The following is a 23,790-nucleotide window of genomic DNA, read 5'->3' on the forward strand; positions in this document are numbered from 1 at the left end:
TCCAGAGTATTCTCAAAAATCCCTTGAAGACATTTTGTGTTCTACCAAAAGAAAGGCCTTAAACAAGTTAAGAACAGATTTTCTACCTTCTGCATCAAGAAAATTTCCAGTAAATTCTGTATTTTCCACAGAAAATCTCAGTATGACTTACACGCACATGATTTTCTAGGCTGGAAGATACACTACCCTCCATCAAGTAGCAAAATACAAAAATCTTCCCCAACTCTTCCCCTACCACAGTTTCAAGTGGAACTTTTCACTGGTGAAATTTACTTTACCACATCCATAAAAAAATCTCTGTGTCTGCAGTCAAGTGAAGCTGTTGAGATAACCCCCTCACAGTTCAAACATAACCATGGAGAGTTCATATTTAGGACTGAACAGACAGGACTCCTGTGATCTATCTCCTTGTACCATGGTGGTGTGGCACTGATGCTGAGGGACACAGCTGCTCAGATTGGTCACCCACTGCACCAGACCCCTGAGACAGCACCTGGCTGAAGTGTAGGGATAAAGAGCAACTTCTTCTGAAGAGAAAGTCAAAACTGAAACTCAGCTTGGGGAAAAAGGATGGAGAGATGGCAGAATGGGAATGCTGTGGTGAGAAAGGGGAAGCAACAGATGAAAAGGCAGAAAGTAGAATTAGACCTGTTGTGGGTGGAAGAAATTCTGCTGGAGAGATTGTACAGAAATTCAGGAACTGGGGAAAACAAAGGAATAGGGAGCAAGAGAAATGGGAACTCTGAGAAGAAGCAAAATAAGAAACAAATACACAGAAAGTGTTTGTACTCCACAGGAACAGATCTGAAGAATCAGGTAGAACAGGTATTTACCTGTGATGAGGAGTTCTGACACAGCCCAATACTACATGCAATAAATAATGTCAACAGAAACAGAAAAAATTAAGTTCATTAATGAAAGAACAAATTATCACAAGAATGCTACAGAGGCAACCTTTATTCTGACACTTTTGAACTTCTGAAAGCTAACCACAGCAACTTAATAAAGTTACTTCAAGGTAAATTCTGCCATGCTTGGAATTTTTTAAAAAACATATTCTCACATACTTTTCTACAATTAGCAAAGATAAAGTAAAAGGACTCTGAGTAATCACAAGAAAAATTCTAATTAAAGACTATGGAGATAGGGATAGAAAAAAGAATAGAATCTTGAAGAGATCCTATACATTTCCTAAGTAAGGTCACATGAAACAACCATCTCTCATCTGCAACTAAAAAGCACAAAGGCTAAAAAGAAATAATGAAAACTATTCCATTAAAGACCCAGCAAGTCTATCATTTGCAAAAAATTAAAAATCTGGATTTGACAAACAGAAGAAGCTATTTGACCTGAAGTTTGGTCCACATCTAATCAATCTACAAAACAGTCTGGATTCCCAGACAATGTAGTGTTTCAGACACTTTAAAACCTTGATATTTGATCCTCTGTCTGAAAGGTTTTATAAATTCAAGGTCATAAAATTACCAGAACGTTGTACTTTTCACAGTGCTTTGCCATTACCTTAAAAACAGCAAACAAAACACCAAAAGAAGAGGAAATTTCATGAAAGGAGAAGTGGTGATTTTACACTGAAAAATATTTTTGGGTAAAAATTCCCCAAATCTATGCAGTGATGAAGAGGAAAATATTTGCACAGTTTTCAACAGCATTAATTAACATTTAAAAAATTACCAATGTGTGAATGACTCCAAATATCTAACTCTGCATATTTGCAAGTTTCTTACCAGCTACTGGTAAATCCAGTTTTGCTCGTTTCAATTCTGATATAGAATTTTGGAGCTGCTCTATTACAAAGTCATCTTCATAGAAGAAATCCTTGGCTAAAGACTCCTGCAGAAATTCTACAAGCTCTTCCATTTGTAATTTCATCAGATGCTCTATATAAGGAGAAAATATTACATTATATATTAAGACATCGTGATAATGAACACTCAAAAATGTACTTTAGTCATGAGGTGCTTTTGTTTTCAAAGTAGAATGAAAAACACTTGTTAATTAGGCAGATAACAGATTTCTACAACTAGATGTAAAAACACATTAAAAATTCACTTGCAAGTCACCATGGAAATCCTTTCTAAACATTATTCTTTACTTAGGATGGTGTTTTTCAAAAAGGGGCACCTTCAGAAAACCAACTCCAAGTCACCCTCCTTCAGCCTTCTCATGTCCAACAGCTTCAGGCTTTTATTGGTCAGCCTGCATCCTCAACTTACAACCACTGCTGTGGATCTGTACAACAGACATCATCTCTCTTATCAGGAGCTCTGAAAAGCAGATAAACATTTTAAAAATCCCTATTTACAGCACCCTCATTCACAACTGAATTAACTCCCAATGAAATGATGATGGCAGTTCACACTTCAGAACCATTGCTTCAGGCTCTCTGAAAATTCAGGTCATATTTTGAAAGTCATTTTATAATTATCAGATTTTTTTCGTTTCCCTTTTTACACAGCAGTAAGGCCATGTGGATTGCAAGGCTGTAACTGCATACCTGTCTCTTTTTTCATCATTGGTACATCATCAAAAGTTTCAGATGTATAATTTCAATATGGAAACCATTAAAAAAAGCTGGTTTGGTGCTGTAATAAAAACGCTCTCGGCATGTGTTCCACAATGACTCTGACTGAACAGCTACACCATCTATGTTTTTGAGGGTAGACAAGAAATTGGAAAACAAATCAGACTCTGTCTTCTGCCAGCTTCTCTGCCAGCCCTCTCATCTCCTCTGCTGCCGTGAGGTTCTCTCAGTGTTTGATCATGGAGGAAGTTGCTGTGTACTTGCTAAGCAAGCAAATCCACACTGAGACTTTTTCCTCAGGTCTTTCCATTAACAGAGTGGTGAATAAAAAAAAAAAATCAAGTAGATATCTATTTGCAAATAAAGAAGAGAAACCAAAATATTAAGCCTAATGATTTGCCTCTAAATGTTTGGCTTTCTCAAATGCAAAAATGTAGAAGGTAACCTGTTCCATTTTTCCAAGTTGTTTATGAACAAACTGATTAAAACATCCCAGTGAGACAGTGAGGCAGCATCCCCACAGTTCAAGAAGGATAAACTAGCAAGGAAATTAAAACATTGATTTGATGAGCCCCATCCAGACCTCTGCATTTACACAGAGTCAAATGACTTCACTCAGAAAGCCCAAGTCCCACAGGAGGAGGTGTCTCAAAGTTGAGCTACAAAGCATCATCCTTAGAAATGCTCACATCTATTTAGAAGCTTCCACCCTCAAAAGCTTTTTGGGTTCCTGGAACATAGATGCAAAGTCACATTGGGGAACCCAGCATAGATGCTTTAGACAGTTCTGTTCAAAATCTCACATTTTACTCCACCCAAAGTCAAGAGATGAAGGAGAATGTCACACAGGCAGACTAGAGAATTTCTGGATTTTAATTACATTCTTGGACAAACAATGGTATAAAGTGACACAGACTGGTGATTCCTCATTGCTGAGGTATTTGCTGGTAGATTTTCAGCATTTAGTAGCACAGTCTTGATTCTTTGTGTGTTTTTTCATTAATTTAAATCCTGTGGCTAAAGAAGCCATTTCCAGATCATGAAACTACCACACTTATCCCCATTGTTTAGTCAGTAATACAACTGACTTCAGGTCCAAATAACTTTCTTACTCTAATAAATACTTCTGTTTGACAATCACACTGCACTGGGCCCAGCTGAGATGGAGTTAATTTTCCCCACAGGTGCCCTGGTGTTTAGAAAAGTCCATCTTGTTTTCTCCTTCCCCCAGCCCTGCTGAACAAGAGAAGGATAGGGCAGCTTGGTGGGCACCAGGATCCAGCCATGATCAACCCACAACACACAATTATAAAGCAAAGATTTTTAACTTTCTGTGCATAAGGAACTTAAAATATCTGTCAGAAGCAGCATAAGGCACGTGGGAAACTAAGATTTTTACACATTAAGGTCAAACTACACAAAATGAGAACAAAACTAGCTGAACCTCTCTTCAGGTTTCAAAGGTTTGACAGATTTCTTTCTTACTTCTGTGCAGTTTCAGAATTGTGTAAGACATAGCAGTGAGAATCCTCTCTCCTTCAAGTATGTAGATATCCCATATCCTGAGGCTTAATGTAAAGGGAGTCTGCAATGACAGAATCAGGCAATGCTGTGAAAACAGTCTGCCCCAAGTCACAATTAAAAACAGCAACAGAAAGAAAAACATACTCACACGATCAAGAAAACACTGGAAAAACCACTTGGTTGTGTAAAAGCTGGTGGGCATATCCTGGGAGTCCTGCAAACAACACAGAAGTTGAAAAATACTTTCAAAAATCCAAGTAATGCCTTGCACTCTCCATGAAAAAACATTTTCCCCTTGAGGCTAATGTACTCAATAGTCACCATAAATAATTAATTTTACTATATAAGACACTGTTACTTCAATCCAACAGAGGCAAATTCTGGTTTTTATAGCTTTTCTTCATTAATTTCACCACCTGAAGAACATGCACTTGGAGGTGCTGAAGTATTAATGCATCCTAGACTTTTATCATGTTCTTGGGACAGAGGTAGCAGAGGATAAAATCCTCTCTCAAAAAAAAATCAATCAGTACTCTGGAGCAACCCACGTTCAGGCACTGGGTCCATTAAGTCTTTCATGCCTCTGTAGCAAGGCTGAAAGGACTTCCTTACAAAAATACATATCCACCAGAAATTATTGGAAAACAATCAAATTCTTTGACCAGTGGGCCTCGAACAGGATGTAGGTTGATAAGGAATTTTATTTCTTGATTAAGGGGCCTGATTTCCCCTAGAGCACAGATACTCCATCAGGTATGACACCCATGCAAAGATTGTTAAAGCTTCTCTGCAGCTTTGTGGAGCTCTTCAAAGTCCTTTGCAAAGTAAGAAGAAAAGCCAAAGTAAAAGCAGAAAAGCTAAGAAATCTTGACTTTTAACTGTGGGATAACATCAGATTCTATGCTTATCAGATTCAGCTTTGCCAAAAATTAAGCACCAAATCTGAGAACTTTGTTATACAAACACTGAATAAACATTGGGCCAAGTCCCTTTGGTTTATGTGCAGGCTTTACTTTTGTCTTTCAGGGGGTAACATTGGCTCATTTTAGTGACACACTCACAGGAAGAGATGAGGAAAACGTTGTTGCTGCAAGTGAGCATCTCTTCCACTACCTTTTAAGAACTGGAGATGGATTCTGGCAGCACCAATGTACTGTAAAATGAAATTCTTGATGCCTACTGGAAGGGCATTTTTCTCCCATTAGAAAAATAGGTTACATCTTAGAATAAATATAAAATATTTCGCCAATATTTAAGAAAAGGCATATTATTTTCTATTTAAAAGCAATAAAATAAATAAAACTCAACATGTAGCTTCATGAAAATGGAAGTATTTTAAATGGACCATTAACACCTCTTATAAAGGGTTTTTAAAATATCTATTCTATATCTATATCTATAGCTATTCTATATATCTATTTATAATAGTATAAATATTCTACTCTAAATATTCTATTTTTTCAATAGAAATTTAAACTGGTTGGTCCTAAAGTCAACTCTGTCCATAGATGAACCAATCACAAGCTAAACATACAAAAAGCCCCTGATAAAATGTTCTAGCATCAGTTTGTTTACAGAAGCTCACACAAGGCCAAATAGAAGAACCACACATTGTCCTTAACTCAGAGGTCCAAAGTAAGACAGACACCCAAATTAATCATTCTTAGGATCCAATTTTATCATAACTTTGTCAAGATGCACCATAACTTTGTCTATAGCAAAAACAACAACACTTCTGCCTTTTAAAACTTCACATTTTCTCCTAAACAAGTTTGGGAATAAGTTTGCTTATTCTTGATCTAGTGGGTTCACCTGAACTGAAACAAGGTAAATTGAAAGCTGTAAATTTGCATGGCTTGCATAGTGAAATAAATACTTACCAAATGCTCCTTAAGTTTGGACAAAAATTTCTTCAGAATTTTGTCATGATGTTCCTGAAACCTCATCAGTTTTGGAAAACCAGGAATAAAAAAACCTAAGAAAAGAAGTTGGCCACTTAACAGGTGTTTGTACTATAAAATGATATTAAAAAAGCCATTAAGGCTCCAAGAACATTATCCTTCTATAAGACCACTGGATCTGAACAGATATTCATAACAATATTTTGATGTCTCTATGCACATACTCCGGCCTAAATAGCTACAATCAATACATTCCCTTAGTGACAAATATTACATCAGGATGACAAATGACAGCAGATCCATCAGTCCTACGTTAGTCAAACCAATATAAGACCATGTGGAAACCACATTTATAATTATTCTTTAAAAGAAAACCAAAACAAAGAATCACAACCCTCACCCACTAAAATTGAAATTATAGCCCATGAAGGAAGGGCAAACAGCATAGCTATCTACTAGAACTGTCTGCATTGAAGAAAAGACCCTAAAAAAGACAAGAGGGATATTCTAACAAGACAAATACCGTGATTATATCCTATAAGCAAAGACTGTGAGCTCACACAACTGAAACAGAGAGCATCAAAAAACCCATCGAATTGTTTTAGTGATTACACATGGAAAACTCTTAAGTCCCCCTTCCAGCTGAGGTATCAGCAGAGTTGAAGTTAAAAAAACCTCCAATATATTCTAAGCAGTATGAAAACTGGAAGAAAAGTACAGACCCATAGCAGCCATGCAACTTAAAAAAAAAATAGAGTGACTGAAGTCCCAAATCAAAAAGCAAAGTCTTTCTAGTTCCAATTGTGCAATTCAGTGCACAGTCACTAAGACACAAGACTTGAAACCTCAAATTCACACAAGTTTAGTATTTCATGGATACAAATGCAAATTCTACAATACTTAAATGTCAGGTTGCATATTAGGAAATTTCAAGAACACAGGCAAGGCATTTGGTTTTTTCCTTACTGTAAACAGTGACTACATCAGAGCTAATTAGCCATCAACAATAACAATAAAGGTTCTTTTTCCAAGAAAGGTTGCTCTTTTACATTTACATACACCAACTCATTATCCTGAATTTTTAGGACTATAGAAAGATCAATGGAAAGAGCTTCCAAAAAAGCAGATTATTTTCAGGGTCTGATGTCTGCATTTTATCATCTAGAGACTTTACATCTTCCATACAATATGAAATACCAGAAAGGACAAATTTATCTCCTGATTTCAAGTACTTTTATACTAAAAATTAGTCTGCCTAAAGGGCTGCACCCAAAAAGTATTCCAGGTTGCTGTATCACAGGTAAAACTGAAAAAAAACCATGAAAAACCTTGTCTGTGGGGAGGAGCTTTTAACCATCCTAATCCTGCCAATAGGGTTCTAATTGAATTTCTTTGCCCACCCCCATGATTTCCACAGGCAGGTGCCCATTTCAGAGAACTATCTGATGATCAGTGCCATCAAGTGCAACTATACAAGTTTTTCTTCATGGATTTTCTCAATTTGGAATTGAAATTCCTTAAGCTTTAAAGACAGTGCTTTAAGCTACTTTCCCCAAAGAAGAACACAGAAAGTGCAAACTGTAATATAACATCAGTTAAGTCAGTTTCCTGAGTTTAAAGTTCCCTCTCCCAGTTTAAAGTTTCCTTTCCAGAATCTACAGTGATATTTGCAGATGCACAGTGACAATTAAAACAGATAAACTCAAGGAATCACAGGAAATCCAGGTTGGACAGGACTTCTGGAGATTATGTGGTCCAACCTGCTGAAAGCAGAACCTTAGACTAGTTGGCAACATTTAATAAATGATAAATTGGGAACATATGAGTTTTAATTAAAGTTTTATCAATGAATATAAATGCACACCTGCCTAACAGGCACTCCAAAACAGTTTCAGTGTGTATAATAAAGCTGTGATACAATGCTTCATATGCTCTGTGGAGAAGCTCATCAAGCCTTGGGCTACTCAAATCTCCCTCTTTTCTCCCCCATCACTTGACAGGTGTGTGACAGGAATAAAGGAGGGAAGGAGGGAGCAAGCAACTCATCTGCCTGTGTTTAATCCTCTAGTTTATCATGCACATGATTTGGTAAATAAGGACCTGATTTTGACTTGCCCCAAAGTAAGAATTTTCTGTGAGCTTTGAGCTCAATATTCTATATGGCTTCAGTTACACAGTTTTGGATTATTATGAAATCTGTAGATTTTTTTTTTGTAAGATGCTTTTAGTCTGTGTTATCATTGTGTAAGGCTCCAAGAAAATCTTTTCACATTTGATGAACTCAAAATTTCATTTATGACACTGACATCAGATCACACTTTTTCCCTCCCCCTAAGTCGATAGCTCTGCAGAACTGTAAACAGCAAAATAAAAAACTATGCCTTTGTTTTGGGGGTGGAGAACATCCAGGAACAATGAAAAGCATGGGAAGGAAGATAACACAGAATGAGAAATTCTTCAGCAGGGAAAAGCAGCTAGAACTTGTTGGAAATTTGCTAAAAAGCCCAAGTTCTGGATGACATTTACTTTTGCAGGCTTCCAAGAAGCACAGCTTTTCTAAATCACCAGAACTGCAACATCACAAATGTTTTGGAATTTCTGGACTTGTTCCATACCAATAGGCATGGCATATGCATAGATCATAGTAAATCTGGCATGGAAAGAGAGAACCACCAATAACACAAGAGCATGAGAGCAGAAAATTCTGTGTGAGGTACAGATAAAACTGAGAAGCCTGAAGTTCATGCCTAGACACAAGTCCATTTTTTTACTGCAGATTCCTGTCCTGCCAAACGATAGCACAGCTGCAATATTACTTTACACATTCTGTATTAGGCTTCCACTACTATTTTATTACTATATAGATGTCTACATAACTAGTTTTCAATTGGTTACATTCCCTGAGAGAATAAGAGAAGAGGAAACCATCTGATTTTCATTAAGAACTATTTGAAAGATATCACATATAAAAACCATTACTCTCTCTTATGGATGAGAGCTCCATCCAATACCTCCCCCCAAGTATAAGGCTCTCATTATGTTTTATTTTTGACCAATGCAAACAGAACAGTTTCATTTTCAAATAATTTACAGCTTAAATAGGACAGGTTGAAACCTAAATACACTGACAGGAAACTCCATACCATGCATAGCATGCTTTGGACCAGAGAGAAGCTTCACCAAGGCCCAGAAGGCATCTTCTTCATTCATGAACATCAGGAGCAAAGCTGTGATCTGGCTCATTCCCTGACAGTATCCAACTTCCTGGAAATCATACAGTGGAAAAATTAAAATGCTGGAAAAAGAAGCCTCACAGCCATGAGCTTTTAGCTTTTCCTTGAGTTAGTGGAGGAAAGATGATGCCTGTCCTGACAGCAAAGCTTCCCACCAAAACCACTTCATATTTAAACATTAAAAATATTGATAGATTGAAGGGATGATACACAACCCTCCAACTGAAAAGTAACTTGGAAGTATTGATTGCTCATTAGAATTCACTACTGATGAACAAAATCCTTGGTCAGTACTATTTTCTAGTTACTGTATCATCTTTTTGTCCAATGGATGCATTTCTCATTTAGTTGTAATTTGGGGGGTTTTATGGAGGGTGAGAGTATCTGGCTTTATTCTTGTTTACAGTCAGGGCACCATCTGATAAACACAGGATTTTTTAACAGTGACCTGTAGCTTGCTCAAGTTTAGCAGCCCAATAGCAAGCAATTGTAATAAACACAAAGAAAAAATTTATTGTTCCAAAACTGAACTTGAGTACTTCCTCTGCTATTAATTTAGGATTTTATGGCAGGAACCAGCTGGCACTATCATTCAGCTGCAAAGATAACCGCATCAATAAAGTATGTGTAAGGACAATTACTTAATTGTAGAGTAAATTTTTTCAGGTTTACAAGTTCTTAGCACAACTTTGTTCTAGAGATAAAACCAAAGCATAAGAACTGCTACACATTAAGAGAAAAAATACAACAAGAAGTGCAAAATAAAAACTTCAAAAATACAACAAGAAGTGCAAAATAAAAACTTCATCATAATATTCACATCATTACACTTTGATGATTGATTTTAAACATAATTATTCATGCAACTTGAATATACCAGTCCAATATTTTATATGAGGTAGAAAAGGTCAGACAGAAAGGTTACATTTCCTAGAACTTTGAAAAAATCCAAACCAACCAGTATTTAATTCAAGTAACTGCTTTAATTTCTCTTTCCTCTTCTAAAGTTAACATATTTTATATTGACTTATGGGGAGTTGCTGATGGATATAAAATGGAAGATGTACAGAAATCCTCAAAATGGGCCCAAGGGATGAGGGAACAGTTAAACCACAGTTAAATGTGGATATGAAGGCATTTCTTTTTCTTCTATTTTTAGCACAGTCAAAAGACATTACCAAATACATAAGCTTCTAACCCTTATGATACAGTCTGGGAACCCCACTCTAATAAATCCCATTCAGGACCGCAGCCAAGACCAAGCACTTATGTAAAGATGCAACCTTTTAAACTAATTCCAATTTTTTTTTAACCTTTCAGGTTATGAAATACACCTGTGGACTCCAACATGCATCTTTCTGCAGTATTTTCCTCCCCATCATTCAAATGAAAGGGAGGCAGATAACATAATGGGGGAAATATCAATCACATAAAACTCCAGCACAGCACAAATTCATTATTATTACAAATTGTAAGCATAGTTCAGTCTGTCCTATAAAACTCATCATTCAGATGCTTTATTTTAACTTCAGCTCAAAATATGTCAACAAGTAATTTTTTTTCTATGTACTTCTAAAGGTCTCTGAAATGTTTGTTGGTTTTTTTAGGGAGAAAGAGATGCAAGTTATTATCCTACAGCACATTTAGAGAAACCAGATTGAAGTGTGAAGGAACACAGCTTACCGTATTATATATGGAATATGCAGCTAAAATATGGAACAAAGATTGTTGCCTGGAGAAATAAGAGCAGAAAATGAAAAAACTATAGCATTATCTTTTGTAAAAACAGAAAAACATAGAAGTAGTGAACTGCATTTTGGAAACAAGTTTTCCCAATTTAACTTGTCTAGCACTAAAGAACAGGATAAACCACATTTGACAACAATAAGTGATTCTGATTTCAAGCCTATTTTGTAATTAGCACCTTTATGAAGTTTTACACATTGAAATGTTTCAAAAAGTATCAATATACTTTAAAAGAGAGCAGTGACACATCATCACTTTTACAGACAGGTAAAGTGAAACATTGCACGGGTGACATTTCAAACACTGATTTATTCTGAATGCCAAAATATAAACTCCCCAAACTTGTTTTCTGTGCTTGCAGAACACTAACAGCTGTTAGTGATTCCAAACAGAGATGTAGAAGTGAAGATGTGAAATACACAAAGCAGCCACAAAGGTGTCTTAATCTTGGCACTGAAATTAAAGTCTGCTCTAGTGACTGCTACTGTCAAACTGAAGAAAAACAATATTAACTCTGGCTCAGCAGCCTGTGCTCAGCCCTCTGTTGATCTCTGGGTACTTCAGAGCTAGAAGTACAAAAAGCTTTGTAGAAGCCCCTTGCTCTCTGCAAAACAGTCTAACTTGTGAAGGTAGCCAGACAAAAAGCCCCAAACCAGCCAGCACCACTCTGCTCTTTCCAAGGTGTGTATGAAACAATGGTGCAGGGCTCTCATAATCAACTTTTAAACTCACAGCTACTTTTTGTCACCTGTTCAGGAGAGAATCTGGATACCTGAATGCTTACTTTCATCTACAAGTAAAACTGCTAAGATTTAACAACAGAGTTTTGCATATTGTCCTTTTTCTGTCCAGTGAAATTCTCTCCATTACTAATCAATGAATGGAAAGAGATATTAGCAGGCTAAATAAAAGACAGTATAAGCCAGAAGGTGCTTATTTTCATTTAGGAAGAGGAGTTATACTTGGAGAATTTTATCAAAACACCTGCATGGGTGGCATTTTGCTTCAGCCTCTTGCAGCACTGAAGTTTAGCCATTCTTCAGTAACCAAAGAAAAGTGTAACAAGGTACTAGCCATTAATCTGGAGCCTCATTTTACAATGACAAACTGACAGGTCCCCAGTGAGCACAGGAACCTCCTGTATCCTCAGCTGACCACATGAACTGAGCATAGGAGCTCAATCTCATTCACAGTTCCCTACACAGAATAACAGTGATTTCAGCATTATTTACACTAGATGGTAGCACTGAAGACCTGTAAAAGAATGAACCTTCAAAGACATACAGTGTTCTTAAAAGCCAAACAAGCAATTGACTCACCCAGGGGACTTTATTTCATTGCTATGTGAAATGATTTCTGAATTTTTCATCGAGGCATTGCTGGAAATGCATAATATATGTACAGTAATTCTGAGATCTGTTCCAAGTGTGAAATTGCTTTAGGCAGCCAAAGGCTTTCCTGTGGACTCTGAGGGCATGGTTACAACAGCCACAGGGACTGGAGCTGGCTCTGCTTGTGTTAACCCCAAACTGAAGAGGCAACGAGCTCCTGTTGACATCTAAAATGTGTGCACAGAACACAGAGAGGCCCGAGCAGCACAGTCACTGCCAGCCCTGGATCAGAACTGCACAGGCTGCATGGAGCCATCTCAGCCTGGGAGTCCCTGCTCTGTGCTCCTTCCTTACTGCCTTCAAAGAAATTCCCCTGACTCAGGATTTTTCCACAAAATATCCAGAATAATAATGTAAGAAAATATTTCTTTTATTATCACATTAAAGCCCACAGCTCTGAGTACCACTTTTTGAGAACAGCAGACTACCATAAAATCTGCCTTGGCAAGAAAAGGAGATTAAAAACTGAACTAATACAGAGACAGAAGGGGAAAAATACCCTCTTCTTCTCAGCAGGGTGCTGATGCTGCAAGCAAGCAACAATACTGATGTTTGCATCCCCACTTTTTTCACTATTAAGCATTTTTAAAGATGACAGCTGCCTAATATTCCTCCTCTAGTGGCAGCAAAAAAATATAACAAAACAAAACATTGTGAAGAAATCCAAAAGCATTATGGCCTATAGTTGTAAATAAATGCTCACTTACAAAAATACTGTTTTATTTGGTACTGAATTAGATAATGGGAGAATACAAAATCCAAAGGAAGGCTAAAATCTCTGGGGAGAGGGAAGCTGACTTACTTGACACCGTATCTGTCCCGGAACATGATGTTGTCTCTGTACGTGCGGTTCACATCGAGGTCAATTTGCCGAATATCTGGTGAACACCCTCGTGCTCGACACTTCAATTTCTGGGAGTACAGTAAAGAACAGAGGTTTAAAATTGTGAGCTCTAAAAGAGCAGAAACCTGCTTGACTGTACAGCTGAGTTGAATTAACTGCCATCATGGGATTTAAAACAAGACAGAATAGCAACTCACAAGAGTAACACTTTCAACTTCCAAAATAAGCACGTACATGCACAAATTCTAGGAGTCAGAAACAGCCACAGAGTAAAGATGCAGAAAGGCCCATCCCATAATACACATTTTTTTGACACATCTTTCACAACTCATATTTCAGAGTGCTTCAGCATTTTAAATTTCTTATTGTCATATCTGAGGCAGGCACAGCACTAGAGAAAGAAAATTAATTTTGCTACTCAGAAACAAGAACCTGAGATGCAAATGCTCTAGACTAGGCTTTAAGGAAATGATTTAGTGTGGTTTTCATACTTCTCCTGTCTTTTTCTCTAGCAGAAGTAATAGCTACATAGCTGCCAGTTATTATCTAAATATAGATAATGGACATTTCTCTAGTAATTTCCTCTGTCTTTCTGTTCTACTCTAATTTAGCTGTACAATATGTCTACTTTAGCACTTGCTTTAGTGTTTTATAATTAAATCCATTTTTGTAATTGAGTACTTATGAAACCTGCACAGGTTTAGACTGACACCTTATTTTTTGCACTTACAATAATTTTCTCTTGACTTTCATTCATTTTCACTCTCACTTCTGTCAGTAAATCTGAGTTTGCAAGACCCTGGATTCAAAATGCTATTTTTAGAATATTACTTCTGACTATTAGAGAATACCACAGACAAGCAAAAGGCAAAACTCTACAGACTCTGGTTGCAAGAATAGAAGAATAAAGTAAAAAATGATAATAACAAAGGAATCAAACAGGGAACAATAACATGCATCAAGTCTGTTGAACACAACCAGAAGCTTTAGGCACATGAGGGATTGTAAGTCTTTGAACCAACACAGCACTAACCACAATCTCAGCTATGTGCACCTTTCAGTACAACTTAAACTGAACACCCAGAATGATTTGTCCCCCAGACAGACAGAAAAGCAGCAAAGGGAAAATTTCTAGTTTTAAACACCTGTGATATGATGGAATACAGGAAAAGAAGCACCCTAAGCCCTTGCAATCTCTCATATGTGAAAGAATAGAAAGGTACCAAAAGTTTGAGAAACAGGAAGGACAGAAGGTTAAGAACTGAAATTTCCCCTGCAAAGAGAACTGAAAGAAGTTATTTGACCTACAATAAATGTTTATTATCCTTCTGACTTTAAGGTGTGCAGTTTGTAAGTGACACTTGCAGTGAGCAGTGTTAGTGTCACTTCAGGAAATAGGAAAATAGAGAGCAGCAAGATGAGTATATCACAAACAAATCAGATAATGATGGAAGAAACTCTTTCTACTTCTGTATCTGAACTACAAACATTTCTTTGTTTTGCATTGAGCATTAGATGACATTAATAATTCCTGAAGATTATTTCACCTATTTTTAAATGCTTCTAACTTTACTTGGCATCCTTTCTCTCAACTACATTATTCAGCATAACCTGTTTTACCTCCTTTGGATCTCTCATTGGTCTTATTGAGGATTTAAAATATAATAGTCAGAAAAAGCAGCCTGTTAGACTCAAGAGCAGGAAATATGAGGAAGGTAACAGACACCAAAATTTAGATAACATCAATACCAACACCCATCTTCTTTCATAAGAATCCTCATCTACTGAGACTCAACCTCAGCTCAGCTCTTGGATACACAGCCTTTTTCCTAGCTAAAACAAGCAATAGGGTGCACTGTAATTTCTAATTAATTTTTTTTTAACATTGCATAACAGCAAAGGCTTAATAAAGCCTCTAGCTTTAGTATCTGATATTTTTTTAAATTAATATTTAGTAGAAATTCTACAAACTCACATTATAAAAGTCTTTCATTTCTTCTTTCATCTTCGGAACATCAAGCAACAAAGACCAGACTTGCCCTCTCAACTGCAGTGGGATCCCTTTATAAATTCTCCTATGAAACTGCAAAAAAAAAGAAAAGAAGGTAAAAATGCAGCCCAATTTACAATGCTCTGAATAAAAGGAATAGTATGCACAACATGCTGAAGAGAAAAATGGAATTACACCAAGCATCCTAGTAAAGGGATGACCTGCTGGGGACAAAGGGCTCCAGTGTATTTTGAACAACCAGCAGTACCATTTGGGACCTCTTGCCAGAATCCAGAGGCACAGGGACAAAACAGACACATGGGCCAAACCATCCCAGGTGATGCTTTCAAGCCAGGACTCTTGCATATAGGAAGGTATATCCAAATTTTATCACCTTTGCTCAGCAAATTTTGTAATTTAGATCCCAAAAATCAGATTCTTAGCAACACTATTTCAGGATAAGCTACAAATAGCTCACTGTAATTACAGTCTATAAATAGAAATAGCAAAAAAGCAAGCAGCAAAATCACAAAGCTCTAAAAATTATCAGTAAAAACCCAAAAACAGAACTGATTTCTGAATTCTTCTAAAACTGTGACAGTATGCTCAAATGTATGTGTGCAAGGAAACAAACCTTTTGTGAGATCACAAAAAACCAGAATGTGCCATTTCTAAAGCTAACAGATCTCAAATTCTATTTCTAAACTAATAATCCATCTCCTACATGCATATTAAAACATTTGCCAAAGCAACAACAAAAGAACACAAAAAGGTGTTATCCTCTTTTGAAGACATATCTAAGACAAGGAAAATTAAAAAGCAACTCTGACACAGAAAATGAACCTTTCTGAAATTATGTTTTACCATTATTTTAATGATTACACAGGGAGACAATTAGGTTCAAAAGAGAACAAACCACACACAACCACTCTCCAATTTTTTCTTCATGTTTATCCCACAATGGAAGTTAGACCTTAAAAATTTCAGTTGACAAAACTACTACTTCCTTTAAACATTTTTATAAAAGTTATGTCTGCAGTAAGAAATATTTTAAAAGCAATGTCCTCCTCAAAGACAGGACTGTTTTTCTTTTCACATATTTCACATCTCCAGTTTTGGGAAATTAATGAACCCCTCACTGCAGTGTATTTCCAACCCTGCTGCCATTTGGAGTATATCAGCTCTTTAAAGGTGTCTTTAATGCCAGCAAGGATTTGTGTCTGGATTGCAGAATTTCTAACTCTTGCACAAGTAAGGTTATGAGTTTCTTTCCTTGTTCCTTTTTCAAATGAAAAACAAACTTGTATAAGATACAACAGCCATCCTGGAGGCTGCCCACAAAAAAAAATGTTGTGCTTCATGAAGAAAACTTTGCTGCATTAATACAAAGAATGCTAAAGCAGCAACACTTGCAGTGTGAGCACAGCTGTGCCAGTAGAGTTTTTTCTGAAAAGATGAAGAACAACATACAGAGCTCCAAAGCAGCCTTCTCTACAGATGGATACCCTGAGCTCAGGTCACACAGGATTTCAGTGTGTGCCAACCCAGACACAAAGGTAACTGCTTGTGAGAGAGAAGAAAATTCAATCTTTTGAAAGCCAAACCCCCAACTGCAGAGGAGTCATCATAGGAAGAGATTAGCCTGTCTACTGGAAAGCAGAATGAGCCAAATTTGCAATATCTTCTCTGGAAATTTGGAAGAAAACTATGGAAAAAACATGCAGTGATTTATGTCCTCAGTGACAGGTAGTTTTGCTCCTCAGACCCATGTGCAGCAACAGAGTACCTTCACAACAAATATTTTTGTCAGCTAATTATCATTTTTTAACTAATTTTCAAATGTCTCCAAGAACAAAAGGTTATTAATGAAGACAACTGGTTGAAAAATAAATTCTCAAGACTACTGTTGTTGCATAAATTAGTATTTTGGGATAAGGTCAGGTAGATGTAAAAGGCCAGAAATAAGCCTTTATAATAGCTAGCTCCTTATCCAAAGAGAAGTAAAACAATTCAAACCATCCATCCAAACTGAGGAGCTGGTCAGGGTTTTCTGGAAAATAAAACTGAAAGAGAAGAATCTCTAGTTTCAGAGGAGTCCATGGCATTTACAATTTTCCCATCTTCTGCACTGCCTAGATTGAAACAGCCAAATGCCAGAAGAGCCCTTAAAGCAGTAAGTAAAAACTGACAAGAGAGAACAGTGGAAGCACTTTTCACAGAGAAGTTTGAAAAGTGAGTTGCAAACATAACTTTATAAAGAGCAGAAAGGACAGAGAGGTGAACAGTTTCATCAGCCAACTACAGCTATGCCAAAAAAAACCCAAAAAACAAAACAGGAGGAAAGCAAACATTTTTAGTAGCTAAGTTCTGAATTGTTGCACTACCAAGCAGAATAAACCCAAATAACATTTACAGTTTCCTGCAAACCATTTTAGATCTGTGTTCAACTGACTCTGCTGCTCCATCTATTCTTTGTTGAGGCAGAGAAAAAGCTCTCAGTCATCCCAAGTCATTACCAGATGCTGCCTACAGACTCAGCAGAACACAAGACCAAAGACCTTCACCACCTGATACAGAGGAGAGAAATGTCACTCAGTCTGGCATGGGCTCCAGGACATGAGTGACAAACAGGAACATGGAAACGAGTGTGAAAATTTCACATCCAATGGAAAACTGAGAGGAGTGGCTGATACACCAAGAGGGTTGTGCTGCCACCCAGAGTGATGGTAACAAGCTGGAGAAATGGGCTGCCAGGAACCTCCCAGAGTTCAACAAGGAGAGGTGCAAAGTCCTGCACCTGGGAAGGAACAACCCCAGGCACCAGAACATTGCAGGGGTCACCAGGCAGAAAACAGCTCAGAAGAAAAGGACCTGGGGGCCCTGGTGGACACCAAGCTGAGCAGGAGCTGGGGCAGTGCCCTTGAAGCAAAGATGACCAGTGGTAATCCTGGGCTGCACCAGACAAAAGCATTCCCAGCAGGCTGAGGGAGGGGATCCTTTCCCTCTGCTCAGCACAGTGAGTCCAGTTTGTCATATTCACAGTCTCTGAAAATTCCCTTCACCCAGGATTTTTCTCCTGGGAAGCCAAGAAGCCTCAGAGAAAAAGGAAAACAATTCTTATCTCATTTGCTTCTCCTGTGTTGTGCTCACATGTGGAATGTGTTTGGAGATTGTTTACCCACAGGTGATTGTTTCACTGGATTCTGCTGTGAGCTGTTTTGACTCTTTGGCCAATCAGGGCCAAGCTGTGTTGGGACTCTGGAAAGAGTCAGGAGTTTTCATTATTATCTTTTTAGCCTTCTGCAAGTATCCTTTCTGTATTCTTTAGTATAGTATAGTATTCTTTAATACTATAGTATATACTATAGTATAGTATAGTATTCTTTAATATAATATAGTACTTTAATATAATATAGTATTCTTTAATATAATATAGTACTGTAAAATAATCAATTAGCCTTCTGAGAACATGGAGTCAGATTCATCATTCCTTCCTGCCACAGGGATCCCTGCAGATACAATACCAGTTCTCAACACAACACAGACGTGGACACATTGCAAAGGGCTACAGAGATGATGAAACTTCACCACCTCTGCCATGAGGAGAGGCTGAGAGGGCTGGGACTGTTTAGCCAGGAGCAAAGAAGGCTCAGGGGGATCTTATCAATTTCTCTGTAGCACCACCCTGAAGGGAGAGTGCAAAAAGGACAGAGCCAGGCTCTGTTCAGTGGTGCCCACTCACACAACCAGAGGCAATGGGCACAAACTGAAACACTGGAGATTCCCTTTGAACATCAGGAAACATTTTTTCACTGTGAGGGTGACAGAGCACTGGCATAGGTCAGGTTGTGGTGTCTCCAGCCCTGGAAACCTCAAAAGCCATCAGGACATTGTTCTGGGCAGCTTGAGCAGGTGCAGGACCAGGTGACCTCCAGAGGCCCCTTCCAAGCCCAAGCTTTCTGTGACCCTGTGCAATGCTGCAGTTTTGTGAAAATGACACAGCTGTGCTGCATCTTGGGGAGTGGGGGGGGGAACTCACACACACTTTACTGCAGAATAATTTCTGATAATCATTCAATCACCAAACAGTTAAAGAAAATATAAATGAGCACACTGATTATTAGCTAGCTGAATGTCTTTACCATAAGCACCATGCTAGTGCCCTCTGCTGTCTTTTATGTCCTTATGTAATACCAGGTAAAACATCTGCTGAGAAATGCTGCTTGTATCTGTATACTTGCAGAACTCTCATCTACTTTCCTGCTCCCTCTGAATTACTAATTAAAACAGAAAGTAGAAAATTCAGGAAGTTACTTTTTTCTTCTGCTTCTGGGAAGATGAAATACTGAGTAATTTTAAATAATTTGTGCAGATTAAGGCTTTCTTAAGATAATCATTCAAAATAAAGCACAAATACATAAACTCAGAGTTCAGATAAAAAGACACATCTATGAAAACATTCATCATTCAAAGAATGGGGTTATGGGATCTGGGATGTTCCCATCAGCACAGGACATAGAAAAAAGAAAGTGATCCTCAATGCATATAATTATATAAACACAGAATACATAAAAATACAGGTTTAAAATCTGTAGCACATCTAAGCTATTCAGACAAGGACAGCAAACTCCTGCAATTATTAATAAGATTGTTGATCCTGAAGTAGGTAGGAGAAACTGACACTAAATGAGGCCCCATCACATGGGAATTCAAAGGAGCTTCTCATGCAAAAACAAACTGGACTATAAATACACTCAAAATACAGAATGAACTAAAATCCTTATAAAGCAAGAACACAAAAAAAAAAATAATTAGCTATGATCTCAATGAAGGCCATAAAGTCCAACATGCAAAAAAACCTGGAAAACAAACAACCTCCCCTTCCTTGCCTGGCCCCCATCTCTGCAGGTCACGAACCCAACTGGTTTCTGGAAAGAGAAATGAGGCCACTGTCACACAGCACTGGCCTGAAGAGTGGCAACTGGCCTCATTGCTCCTGCAAGATATAAAGTTGGTTTTCTTGAAAATAAAACTTTCTCAGCTGTCAGGCAGAGCTGCACAAGTAGCAAAGGGACTCTGCCACCTCAAAAAGAATCTATGATGAGAAGCGTAAGAATTAAAATCTCAAGTCTCAGAAGAAAGTATATTTATAATGAAAAGAAAATATATTTATAAAGGCTGCTGCCTTTAGAGGTTCTTCAGCTTCTGTGGGTTGCAAAAAAGGAAGAAAAAGTGCAAACAGAAGATTTGCCCCATCTCATTCAAAAATCTCAGGAATGCAAAGAAGGTTCTTCATTAAGGCTCTGTGTTCAGACTCCAAACGAACTGGAGACCTGATTATTGCACTGTGTGTGAATGCCAGAACAGCTGGAAATGGCAGCTACCCTGATTGTTTCTCTTCTTCCTTTCCCCTTCAATTTAGGCAACTTCAATCACAGACAGATGAAGGCAGACAGGGAAAGGCAGCAATACTTTGGTGGAAATACTCAAATGGGAATACAACATATAACAGTTTTATTTAATCTTTCCTGAAAGTTATGATCATACTAAGCCAGGAAGGATTTACTATCTGTGGGTGGTTGATTGTACCCTGAACTACTAAGCAGCAGAATACAAATAGGAAATAAAAGCACAAACAGAGAAGGACCATGCTGAAACACAAACTTTGCTGCTCTGTGACACTTCCTGCATAAGAAATGACTGATGGGGAGATGAAAGCTTTATTTTGACAAATATCAATCAAGCAAAGACACAAGGGCAGTTACACACTTCACAGTGGTATCTGTAAGGACCATGACAACTCCACTGAAAGAGATGCCTAAATAACCACACAGGAATCAAGGAGTTTTATACACAAAGAGCAAGTCAGACAAAATCACCAGGAGGCCTTTATGAATGAACAGGAGTGCCTGGACAATCTCAAACAGAAAAAGGAAGCCTATGGGGAAGACAGAAGGAAAGGCAGTTTGCAGGAATACAGAGAGACTGTCCAAGCAGCCAGGGATCAGTTAGAGAACTGAAGCCCTGGGGAGATCAAATCTGGCCAAGGACATTAAGGCAAGAAAACCTCCTACACAAGGAAGAAATTCTTCTCTGTGAGGGTGGTGAGACCATGGCACAGGTTCCCAAAGAAGCTGTGGCTGCCCCATCCCAGCAAGGGTCCAAGGCCAGGTTGGACAGGGCTCTGAGGAAGAGGAAGGTGGCCCTGCTCATGGCAGGGGACTGGAATTTGATGATCAATAAGGTCCCCTCCACCCCAGGCCATTCCATGACTCTGTGACTCTACACTGTTATGGAGCTGTACATGGGCTCACTTTATTACATCATACTCCACTACTTCTCAACTATTACCCAAACACGGTAGAGCCTGGCACATTTCTGGTCTCAATATGACAATTCTTCCATCTTTTTCCAGTTCCTCATGGGCATTCATTCCTAATCTCTGTTCCCCACACCATCTTTTTTACAAGGTTTAGCACGAGAGTTCTAATGGGAAAACAGTGTCAAGTTTCCAGATGCCTCATCTATTTCTTCTATCTATGTATTCTTATATATATATATAGACATATATATATATATAAATAAAATATATATATATATATATTCTTCAGCAGTCAAGACCAGGAGAAGATGTCAAGTGAAGCATCTCAAATGCACACACACACTCACCACCGTGTGAATGTTTTCTCATTAATTCTCTTTGTGAAGTTATGACAAAAGAAAAAAAATAAAGCTGAGAAACAGCTATAGGCAGCTCTGCAAGAGCACTGAATGAGAACTGTAGTTTGCAATTAAGCATATGACAGTTTGGGATAATGGAATCAAATATATGGATTCATTTACAGTATGTGTACAGTATGAACAGATTCCTTCAAGGCAAAGCTCTCTTAGCTGTATATTATGAAGGCTCATCACAAACAGGCTGTCTAAAGTCCTGTATTTTGTACATACCTGCTGTATACCTGGGATCATCACTTGCTCTGAGTCTCCATTCCTACCTACTTAAGAGCACAATCATGTCTCAAATGTGCCATTTTCCAAAACCAAGCCATCAGTACAATTATAATCTATAATCCTATAACACTGTTACTGTTGCTGCAATGTTCCCTTCAGTGCTGTTTCTAAAGAACACTCATTTCAGGAGCAGCCTGACTGCACAGAAACCATGGCAGTGTCAGGTGATGTGAGTCTTGTAACACACAGGCTGTTCATTTTCTTTAGCAATTTGTTCCTCTAACATTAACCACTTTATCCAGTCAAGTAAAGACAGAAAACAAGACTCAGGAACTGTTCCTGCAACTACTCCTTCCATGCTTCAAGAATGTGAGCTTGGAAAGCTGGTGCATTCTTCCAACACACTTCCAGATAACAATTGCCTTTAATTGTGAGTTTTGCACAGCTCTGAGAACATGGCCAGGCCTTCCATAAAGAGCAGTGACAAATAATGTCTGACTTTCCACTGGATGCTCAGGAGAAGGAGTCAGCTGATTCTTTAATGTGTATCTATCTTCTGGTTCACTCAACACATAAGAGGTGAGATAGCACAAAGAAAACACCCTTGTTTTTTAAACCTCATGTGCTTCACTAGAGTTCCACAATGAGTGAAAATTTTTCCTAGCCTCAAGGGAAGTCCATCCCTTTATGAACATATTGAATTATTTCGGCCTCTATTTATAGTTCAGCCTATAATTTGTTACATGAACTGAAACTCTTTCTGCTCAGCTGATCTGCCAGACCTTCTGCATGCCTGGTGAAGAGAGGATTATTTATTTAAGTCACTGTCTCGTGGACTGATGTCACCAATGGCTGAAGAGCACAACCACTGCTGCTTACATGACACGTGGTTATTGGGTTACCTGAAAGGTCATATTTAACATTCTCTTTGCAAATAAAGCAGCTGTTATGGAATTTTTTTATTGTCCCTTTGACTTGGGAACATACTTGATCTTAAAATCTCCTTACTGCTACATTAACAAAACAAAGAAACAAAGTCACAACAGTTAAGACCCCTAATTTCTTCTCCCAGAGAAAATGGCAGGACAAAAGGTAGGATTGTAAGAAAAACTTTGGGAACAAGTAATTATTTTTAATGCATTCACATCATATTTTAAGGAAATGGACTTTCTAGATTCTGACCTATACCAACAGAAGCCCCAACAGAAAAGGCAAAGACAGCTTGTGTTAATCTGTCTTGTGTTAAAACAGCTTAACACAAGTCTTAAGCTGTGTTGAAGAGTAGAAGGAATCTGAATTTGGGATTCTGTGTCATTATCCACCGTACAGCCAGAAGAGCAGCTATGAAAACCCTCCCAGAGCCCAGTGCTGGGAATACAGCCTCTCCAGCAAATTTTTTTCCAGCTGAAATTCTTCCATGATTTTAAGATGACCAAGACTACAATTGCAGCAAATAAAATGCTCACATGAAATCCCCACCTAGCTTTTAAATCAAGTAGAAGTATTTAGCACCTAAGGGCACACCTGACATGACCCACTCTGTCCACAGATTATTCTGCACACGTGAACATAATTCCTTCCATTTGATCACCAATTCTGATGGGTAATTACTGTTGGGTTATTAAGTATTACTGCATTTTGGAAGAACAAAAAACTTATTCTTTC

The 23,790-nt window shown here is 37.9% G+C and overlaps 1 protein-coding gene across 3 annotated transcripts in view; it reads right to left on the bottom strand.

The window, feature by feature from the left end:
• The window catches only part of USP6NL (USP6 N-terminal like), a 114,390-nt gene that overhangs the window by 12,693 nt on the left and 77,907 nt on the right, over positions 1-23,790 (bottom strand). For all 3 annotated transcript variants that reach the window (XM_036401067.2, XM_036401065.2, XM_036401066.2), the window contains 8 exons: positions 15,157-15,264; positions 13,140-13,249; positions 10,884-10,932; positions 9,111-9,231; positions 5,947-6,041; positions 4,215-4,280; positions 4,028-4,127; positions 1,746-1,898 (listed from right to left, as the gene is read on the bottom strand). In XM_036401067.2, coding sequence (XP_036256960.1) covers positions 1,746-1,898; positions 4,028-4,127; positions 4,215-4,280; positions 5,947-6,041; positions 9,111-9,231; positions 10,884-10,932; positions 13,140-13,249; positions 15,157-15,264 — 802 coding nt within the window. The remainder of the gene's footprint in view (positions 1-1,745; positions 1,899-4,027; positions 4,128-4,214; positions 4,281-5,946; positions 6,042-9,110; positions 9,232-10,883; positions 10,933-13,139; positions 13,250-15,156; positions 15,265-23,790) is intronic.

Source organism: Molothrus ater, chromosome 5, assembly GCF_012460135.2.
Source record: "Molothrus ater isolate BHLD 08-10-18 breed brown headed cowbird chromosome 5, BPBGC_Mater_1.1, whole genome shotgun sequence".
Taxonomy (NCBI): Eukaryota; Metazoa; Chordata; class Aves; order Passeriformes; family Icteridae; genus Molothrus; species Molothrus ater.